The sequence below is a fragment of the Pinus tabuliformis genome, chromosome 3_1 (assembly GCF_031772625.1).
Source record: "Pinus tabuliformis cultivar Carrire ecotype Pingquan chromosome 3_1, CPIR1, whole genome shotgun sequence".
Classification (NCBI taxonomy): Eukaryota; Viridiplantae; Streptophyta; class Pinopsida; order Pinales; family Pinaceae; genus Pinus; species Pinus tabuliformis.
Window position 1 is genome coordinate 907,890,057 of NC_142301.1, and position 10,376 is coordinate 907,900,432.

Genomic DNA, 10,376 nt, shown 5'->3' on the forward strand with positions numbered 1-10,376 from the left:
AGGTCATGAAGAGACTACTACAAGAATGGAGACATCTGGATGAGAGGTTCATCCTAGAAGATCAGAAACAACTATACAAAGACATGTTCCAAAGTTACAAGGAGAAACGAGGGGCAATCATAGTTAGTCAACCAGAACACCTAGGATTGCAAGGAGGAAGAAACACAGAAACAGGTAATACAGGGAAAGGGGGAAGAAAATGGGGAAGAAGATCCATGAGCGAATCCATTATAATGGTAGGAGAAATGTTGGGGAATTCAAGAAGAGTCGTACCTCTGTCAGAGGTATTCCAACAACCCCTCAAATTATTGAAATGATAATTACAACTTGGAATATTAGAGGACTGAACAGTAAGGGGAAACAGAGATACCTGAAGGAGAGACTTAGGAGAGATAAACCTAATATAATGATAATCCAGGAAACGAAGATCAGTGAACAGAAACTGAAAGACATTATGGACAAGTTCAAACCACATTACAAGATAATAGGCCAGGATGCCATAGGAAGTGCTGGAGGCTTGGCAATACTCTGGAACCCAGAGGAGGTTCAATTTGAAGACTGGGTAAGTTTACCTAGAATTCTATCCGGGAAATTTAGGAACATTGGATCCAAGGAATGGGTTCTCCTCACAGGAGTGTATGGACCACCTATACCTGGAGAATGCAGGATTTTCCTTCAGAACTTGGAAAAAACATGGAGTCTCTTCCCAGAAAATCCATGGATTGTAGGAGGTGACTTCAACATGATCACATCACTAAGTGAAAAAAGAGGAGGTCTCAGAAGGTCGGATATGGATATGGAAGCTTTTGGGGATATGATCAATGAACAAAGATTGGTGGATATCCCAACGATAAATGGGACACACACATGGAACAACAGAAGAGGCGGCACCCACCAAATAGCCTCGCGGTTAGATAGATTCCTTATATTAGAACAGGTAATAAATCGGGATATTTTCATTGAGGCCATGATCCTCCCGAGAATGGGTTCTGACCACTGGCCAATCAAACTCGAAATTGACCTCAAAGCTAGCCCCAATAAGCACCCCTTCAGGTTTGAGGCCTTCTAGCTCAGGGACCAGAAGTTCATGACGAAAGTAGAGGAATGGTGGAGACAAAGTCAGCAGAGGGGAAGGAGCAGGATGCAGACCTTCCAATTGAAATTAAAGGAAATAAAAGAGAAAATTAAAAAATGGAACAAAGAGGAATTTGGGAATATCTTTAAGGATCAGTAGCAATTAGCCCAGAGAATGAGGAGAATCCAACAAGAAATCATAACAGCAGGTAGAAGCGAGGATCTAGCTAGAGAGGAAGGGGTTCTGATAAGTCAAATTGAAGAAAGAAGGAAACAGGAAGAGATTCTATGGAAACAAAAATCAAGAGTGAATTGGTTAAAAGAGGGAGAGAGGAATACAAAGTTCTTCCATCAGGCTATGATTCAGCAGAGACAGAGAAACATAATCTTCTCTATAAAGAACGCAGAAGGAACTCGCCTAACTCAGCATGAAGAGATGGAACATACATTGGTCAGCCATTTTAAAAACCTCCTCATGGAACCCCAAGAGGATCGACGAGAAGCTATTGGGAGAATATGCAATGAGATTCCCAGCATGATTACTAGAGATCAAAACCTAGCTCTTATGAGGGCAGCTACCATGGAGGAAGTTGAAGAGATCGTGAAAGGGATGAAGAAGAATAAAGCTCCAGGACCAGATGGTTTCACTACAGAATTCTATCAAGCGGGCTGGAAATTCTTGGGGCAAGACATTCTGGACGTGGTTGAAGAATCTCGAAGAAACCAGAAGGTATGTCCCGGCTTTAACTCTACTCTTCTGTCACTTATTCCTAAAACTGCTAAGTCTAAAGATCCCCAAGGTTTTAGACCTATTGCCCTTTGTAATGTGATCTATAAAATTATTGCAACCCTTATGGCCAAAAGACTTAAGCCCATCCTTTCCAGTATTATTTCCCCTGAACAAACAGGATTTGTAGAAGGTCGTCAAATTCTTGATGGTTTGATAGTGTCACAAGAAGTGGTGCACTCTCTGAAATCCAAAAAAGAAGCAGGGATGATGATCAAACTAGACCTCTCAAAGGCGTACGATCGTCTAAATTGGGAATACCTTAAATCAGTGCTAGCTGCCTTTGGTTTCTATAACAGATGGATTGCTTGGGTCTCAAATATGATCTCCACCCCGAATTTTTCCATTCTCCTAAACAGTACGCCAACCACCACCTTCAATGCCTCTAGAGGATTAAGGTAGGGGGATCCTCTATCTCCCTTCCTTTTCATCATAGCGGTGGAAGGGTTGGGGAGATATATTAAAAAAGAATTGTAGGAAAGGAAAATCAAAGGACTTCGGATTTGGGGGAATGATCTACCGATCACACACCAGCAATTTGTAGATGACATCATGCTGTTCTACGCAGTATCTCTCAGGGAAGTAAAAAGAATGAAAGGTATCCTAGATCTCTTCATGGAGGCATCAGGTACTCAAATCAACAAGGAGAAATCTTGCACATACTTCTTTAACACTTCTGGAAATGTTAAGACTTATCTGACCAGAATCTTGGGATTTAGATCTAGCGACCTCCCAACCAAATATCTTGGCACCCTGCTAGCTTTGAATCCTTTAAAGATGGCGAACTGGCAACAAACCATTGAGAAAATTACTGGTAGACTGGCAAACTGGTCCTTCAGAACCCTTAATCTAGCAGGAAGAGTAGTCTTGGTCAAGGTGGTCTTACAAGCCATTCCGATTTACCAACTCTCGGCAACGGCAGCCCCTAAAGGAGCATGTACCAAAATGGTGGAGATTATCAAAAAATTCCTCTGGGGAGGACCGAAGCAACAGAGGAAATGGGCATTGATATCCTGGCAAGGTCTGACCAAGAGTAAAGAGGAAGGGGGATTAGGATTAAGAGATCCCTACACCATGAACCAAATACTAGGGGCAAAGCTCTAGTGGAGATGGATGGCAGGTGGAGGAGACCTATGGAAAAGAATTTGGACGAAGAAATACAACATGCCAGTAAAAACAGAAGAAATCTTAAGACACAGGGACATTCCTAGGGGCTCTACAATCTGGAACCTTGCCAGTCAGAATAGAGACATAATATCCAAGCATGCCTTTTGGGAAATCAGGGATGGAAGATCAGCTAAATTCTGGGAAGAAGCCTGGCAGCAGAGGGAGAAACTAAATGGTATACAGAGTCTAGGAAACACCTTCCAGAAGGCTAAAGAGGCGGGTTTAAATTATGTTAGAGAATTCTGGAAAGAAGAACACACAGAAGAGTACTAGAGAATATGGAAAAACCCGGAAGAATGGGATCAAACAATAGATGGGGAACAAAGAGAGTTGTATATAAAAGAAATGGAGACAAGGAAAATAGCTATAAGAACAGGTCCAGATATACTGAGATGGGGACATTCAACAAAAGGAACATTCACGATCAAAGAAGCCTATAACCTTACCATGGAACAGGAACAAGATGACCTGAAACCCCTGTGGAAACAAATCTGGAAAGGAAATTGGTGGCCAAAAGTTACCCACTTCCTATGGCTAATGTGCAAGGGTCGAATCCTAACTTGGGACCAACTACAAAAATGTGGAATTTAGGGTCCACCCTGCTGCGGTCTCTGTAAACAGGACCAGGAAACGACTGAACACCTTATGAACTCATGCCATTTTGCCCAACAACAATGGGAAGACATTCGGTGGGTCTTTGGAAGGACAAACAGAGATCCCCAAAACATCAAAGAAACAATCAATCAATGGGGGCGCGGTCAATTCACCAGTCCAGTGGTGAAAAGAGCCTGGAGTCTAGCTGTCAGTTTGAATTTGTGGATGATATGGAAAGAAAGAAACCGTAGAATCTTTCAAAACAAAGAGTTGACTCAAGAGCAGGTTTGGAGAAGAACCTTGAGTCATATTAGAGAAACCATTCTAGCAGAAACATGGAATCAAGAGGATTGGAAGACAACACCCAGTGAAGAACGGATCCTGGCCAATCTAAACCTAGATCAAAGAATGGTAGCACCCCAGATGTGGAAACCTTCTGGCTCAATCAGAACAAGCCCTATCCATTTCTCTCGCCCTACTGCAGGTTTCATAAAACTAAATTTCGATGGGGCCTCCAAAGGCAACCCGGGGTTGGCGGGGCTTGGAGGCATCTTCCAGGATGATCAAGGTAGAACAAGACTTGGTTATAACCACCTGGAAGTGGAAGGAGACTCCCAACTAGTTATAGATATGATGAGGAAACTTAATAATGGTAAGACCTGGGATAAGATTGCGAAAAGCTGGAGAACGGCTAGCCTGGTCCAAGACCTGGGAGATCTAATAAAGAGGTTTGAATATATGATCATAAAACATGTAAGAAGGGAGGGTAACAAAGCGGCTGATTTACTAGCTAACTGGGGAAGCAATGAGCAAGGAGGTAATCTGGAGAGTATTTGGCCATTACAACTTGAGGACCCCAGATTGGATCCCCTCAAGGAAATCCTAGACCAAGACAACCATGATGCTACGAACTCAATATAGTAGGCATAGGAGGCCCCCGATCGGGGTGACGAAGCGGGAGGGCAAAGGTATTATGAGAGGATGACAAGGACGATTGACCACAGTCCTCATGCTTGAACAGCAGGGAGTGGTAGCGTCTTGCATGAATGTGGGAGCACTGATGGAGCGAAGTGGCATGATCAAGAGGAGAGAGGCTGGCAAGAACGGTGGCGACAGACGGATGGGACGTGGGGTAGATGAGACAGGATACATGGGGATGGCAAGAGCAGGGAGAGAGAACAAAATGCGGAGAAGGGAAGACGGGAGCAGGGCTGCTCAAACACTGGGGTATTTTCGGGAGTCTGAAAACGAAGAGATGGCTTGCTTAGGTAGAGGCAGGGGACGAGGGGGCCGAGGGGAGCATGTAGAGCCCAGAAAGGGGAGGAAATCCATAGAGGTGGCGGTCAAGGAAGCAACAAGAGCATACAATGATGGAACAGATGCTGACATTCATAAACTGATCCAGGAAATGGAGGACAACATCATGGAGGCAGACTCAGAGCCCGAAATGGAGGAATGGGGGGACCTTGTTCCCGACCCAAGGCATACCAGGGGTAGGATGACTCTATTCAAACAAACCCTGCATATTTACTGGGTCATGAAACGCTTGTTGGCCAGAGCTCTGGAACAAGTGGCGGGGGAGATGGCGGAAATCGCCCAAGGTATGCCCAACCTCAAAAAGGAAATGAAGAATCTGCAAATGATAATGTTTATGCAGGATAGCAAGCTGGATAGGATCCAGCAACGCATGATGGAGCTAGAACCAGCACCGGATGACTCTGCTGCAGCACCGACTATAGTGGACTCCAAACAGGATGATAGCAAGGAATAGATTTTTACCTTCCAGGTTTTACCAGTGTTTTTAGCGGATAGCCTTTACTTTTCTTGTCTTCGTATGTTAGTTCAGACCTTAAAATGTGTATCTAGTTGTGAAGTGTATCTAGCTTGGGTTGAAAGACTTGTAAAATTTTGCTACTGGATGGCTTATAACAAACTAAGGTGGCCAACAGACTTCGTTTCCCAAGTGGGCAAGTTGAGGCCACCAAGATTTTGTATTTGGAACAACTTGCTTTTATAAATAGAAAAAAGAAGGAACTACTGTAGCTTACAAAAAAAAGAAGAAAAAAAGGTTATAATTATAACTTTATGTTATGAACTAAATAGTTATACAACTATGTTATATATATATAGCCGTGATGTTATAAGTATGTTATAATTTAGTTAAAAATAGATATAATTATATAGTAATTATGTAATGAAGTATAGTTATGGTTATGTTGTAACACGATTTATATCTATATAAAATTTTATGTTATGCTAAATAGTTGTAACATTATGCACATTATATTATATATTTTATATATAGAACTATAATATATAGTTATATAGTTATGCGATGTTATAATTAAGTATAATTATATGTTATGTAAAATGTTATAATTATATATAATGACATGGTGTTATATATATATATATATATATATATATATATATATATATATATATATATATATATATATATATATATATATATATATAAAACTAACATTTTTCTTTTTCGAATTTTAATTTTAAAGATTAATATTTTAATTTTAAAATTAGAATCCTACTATATTTATTATTAAAAAAATATTTAAAATATAAACTAATTTAAATTTAAACCATAAATTAATTTAAATTTAAAATAATAAAATAAAATAAAAATTCTTGTTTTATAAATAGAGGTTCACTATGAGCAACCATATTCATCATGTCAATCTCAAGCTTCTAATTTACTTATTTATTGGTTATAGTTTTGTTGTTTTCTATTTTGGAGTATATTTTTCGTCATATTTGCTAAAAATTTAAAATGAATTTTAAATAACAAAAAAAAATGAAAATTTATTTCAGAAAATCTAAAGAAAAACTTTAACACCTAAAATAATTAGAAAAAAATGGTTTACCATTCAAAATCAGAAAATATGCATTTAATACACAAAACATCCCATTTAAGAAATAAATTTAAAACCTAAATTATAATTTTTTTTTGTGTGGTTTCAAAGTATTCTTTAGGTTGTTTTGAAGGGTTTTTTTTTATGGTTTTCTAGGTTGGTTTTATTGTTTTCTAAGTTGTTTTGAAGGTTTTTGTTAAATGGTTTTTGTGGTTGGTTTTGTGATTTTCTAAGCTTTTTTGACGATGTTTTTGTATGGTTTCATGGTTTTTGTACATGACTATTTTTTTTTAAATTCATTTGTTACATTTTGCAAAAAAAATAAAATAAGAAAGACAAAGAACAAAGTACCTACCTTCATTTGAGCCTCTTTGATGTTGACAGGGTAGTTGGCAAGATTGATTTGAGGGATCCATTGCTTGATCAAGCTCTAATAATCTCGACCAAGCTATTCTCAAACTCTTGGTTGAGCTCCTGTGGTCTATGAAAATGGTGCGTGCAGACCGCATAAGCGGTATATAGATAAAAAAAAGGGCTCGATCGAGCGTTGTGGATTAATTGAGCATTATATCTTGATCAAGGGTTAGTTTTTAACCCTTGATCGAACTTATGCTTTAGCTCCCAAGGAGCTCGATCGAGCTTCTGCGTTAGCACCCAAGGAGCTCGATCAAGATTCTGTGTTAGCACCCAAGGAGCTTGATCGAGCTTCTGTTTTAGCGCCCAAGGAGCTCAATCCAGCACTCAAAAAAGGCTTGATTGAGCACTTAAATGGCTTGATTGAACAATTAGTTTTTCCACCCAAACGCACCCTCTTTCACCAAAAAGTGTAACCTAGCTCCATTCTTTCACCCTAAGGTGAGCCACATTCCACCGCACCTTAGGCCCAATTGTGCTACAATTTTTATCATAGTTAGTCATCCTTGTGCTAGATCTCGATGCCTTGAGGGGAAACTAAACTTAGGGATTTAGCACACAATTTTTAGACTAGATTTAACACAAAAGGTGAAGGCCACTCTCCTTCACACACAGGAAAGGCTTAGTCTCTGTCACATAAGTTGTCATTCATAGCTCTTAACTAGTTACAAGGTCTAAACCTCTCTCGGTTTTTCCACCATTTCTCTTAACGAATAGAAATTCTAAGTGAGACAGTATGAGAGAAAAAATAGGGAGAAACTAAGAACTAAGAACACCTTCATGGTTCTCCTTATTTTTATAATCGTATATTAACCCTTCATGTTCTCAATATTTTGCTAGAAGCTTCTTGGGAATGCCAATCATCATCTAGCAAGGCTAGGATTTCTGTGACACCCCTTGCATCTTTTCCTATTGATTCAAGTTTCCCCCCTCCCAAAGGCATCATGATCTGTTGGATGCTCCCTTCCTTCAACTCTAGAATTTTTATTAATAAAATAGAAGAATACATCACATAATAAAGTTTAGTACATAATATAAATTTTGGGGAAATGAAAAGGGGGTGTCACACCCACATCCCTAATGAAGGATTAGGAAATTTGTATGACATTTGTTGATTTTTCAATAGTCCTCTAATACAAAAATTGTTTCTTATGATTTTTTCTTCAGTTCATCTTTTTTTTAATTAATTATTCATCATAAAAGAATTACACAAAGAACTTCAACAATAAAAACAATATAAAGAGACACCCACACAAGAACACAAGGTTTTACCCTAGGGAAACCCACATGGGGAAAAACTTAGCAACCATTTCAATAGAGAGAATATTGAATTCAACAAAGATACATCTTAGCCAATAACTAGGTCAAACCTGGTCCATCCTCCTAGTCAAGTCAACTATCCCAAGAAACATGCATTGTTTTTCCTCAGGACAAAATTCCGTCCTTCTTCCTCATTCATAAGCCCATCACTGCAATTCCCTTGCACCTCATAAGTTTGTCCTATCTATCTCATAATATTTCCTTAGGGGTGTACTTATGTATTTCCTTCTTCACATGCACAAACATAAGAATGTGCCTTTGAACATAAGATTGTCCTTGCCTTAGAAAATCCAAACTGCTTGAATAGAAAAAAAAATGTATCACTGACGTAGGTTGAATACCTCACTTATATAGTAATTTGGCTATTAAGTGGGCACGTCTCACACTAGGGCCAACTTGATCTCATGGAGCCAAATTGAACTACGAGGCGGGTTGATTTAAATTCAATTCTAAAATTTCAAATTTTCTTCTTTTTCAAAGGATATGAAGAACATGCCTTTTACATTTTTCTTTTGACAAATGGCATGAATAACATGATTTACAAATATATCAAGAGTAAAATAATTACTATGAAGATAGACCATAATTACAAAATTCAACACTCCCTCTTAACTAGGGAGGTATTCATAATGACTATCTAGATGTTCTCATGTCGAAAAAAATTCTCTATGAGAAGATTATAACAAAATCATCATAAACTTTGTCAACATCTCTGAAATAAGGTAAGTCAATATATTTTACATCATTAACATCATCTCATCAACATATCTGACATCATCCCGTCAACATCACTAACATCATCAACATCATCTTTAATATTAACATCAACTAGTTGGAATCTCTAACATTGTCAACATCAACTAGTAGCCACAATTTTTTGGTACCATTGACCCATACTATTTGGTACTCCTGACATGTGGCACACAATTTAGCATCAAGTAGTCATCATAACTTTGGTCGGTACCACTGACCCACATTTGTTGGTGCTCCTGACCTTGACTAGTCTTGGATCACCAACCTGGTCAATCCCTTTGACTCATGGTGAAACCCAAAGTCCACACTCTATGTGAGAAGCTAGGCCTGATGCTAAATGAAATCCTCATTTGATATGGAGATATTGAACCTGATGATGAAATACACACACTCAATGGAGTGAACTTGGGCTCCTAGGACGATTTTCCCTAATTGGTCAACATCTTTGATACATATAAAATAATTGTCCTCTACTGAAACATTCTCCCCAATTGGTCAACATATTTGACACAGGTAGACTAACTATCCATAATGCTATCATATCAATACTCTCTCTCACTAAGAGGCAATAATTGTCTTTGATGTTGTTGCCTCATCACTCTTTGTTGCTGAGAGAGACATGCCCAATCACTCCAAGCTTGTCTAGGACAATTTACTTGATAATACGGGAGCCATACTACTCTCTTCCTATACCATGTCTTGGTACTATATCTCAAGGTGCCTTGACTTGTCATCATGCTGTCATTTGCACCTGATTAACCAATCCTACAATCTAGAATCATATATTCTTACAACTCACCATTCAATTTGTAGCACACTCAGCCTCTAAATGCAAAAAATGTCTACTAACTCCTACTTATCTATGAGATCAAAGCCTAAAATGAAATGATATATAAACTCATTCTATCTTCAACACTCCTTTCCCAAATTGAATTTGTGAATCCTTGTAGCTTCCAAAGGTACATTTCTTTAGTACAAACTTTACTAGCTATGATATACTTTGCTTTTGTAGTGCTGAGTGTGACAAATTTCGGCTTCCTTCTTGTCTAAGAAATCATAGCAGAGCTTAAACTAAAACATGCTCTTGAAGTACGCTTCTTATGATTTCCACTCCCTGCATAGTCAGAAACTATATATCCCTGTAGTTTTACATCACTATTTGAGTCATATCTCAAACCATAACTGAATAATCCATGACCAACTGTACCATGTCAATACTCAAACATATGTTGAGCCATATTTATTAGCTCGATCATAAACTGATATGCTTCCTTCAATTGATCCATCATCTTGGTTACCTTTGATTACCCCAACTGGGTATTATTTCTAAAACAAATCATGTCATGGAAAACATGGTTGCTCCTTCTACCCATTAGAGGATATTTTAGCTTAAAAGT

General features: G+C 38.5%; 1 protein-coding gene across 1 annotated transcript; it reads left to right on the forward strand.

Moving 5' to 3' along the window:
* The first annotated feature begins 406 nt into the window (after positions 1 to 406).
* Positions 407 to 1,069, forward strand: LOC149190591 (uncharacterized). The gene has a single exon (XM_089410559.1). It carries the CDS (start codon positions 407 to 409, stop codon positions 1,067 to 1,069), a length of 663 nt encoding a protein of 220 aa, XP_089266685.1.
* The last annotated feature ends 9,307 nt before the right edge of the window (positions 1,070 to 10,376 follow it).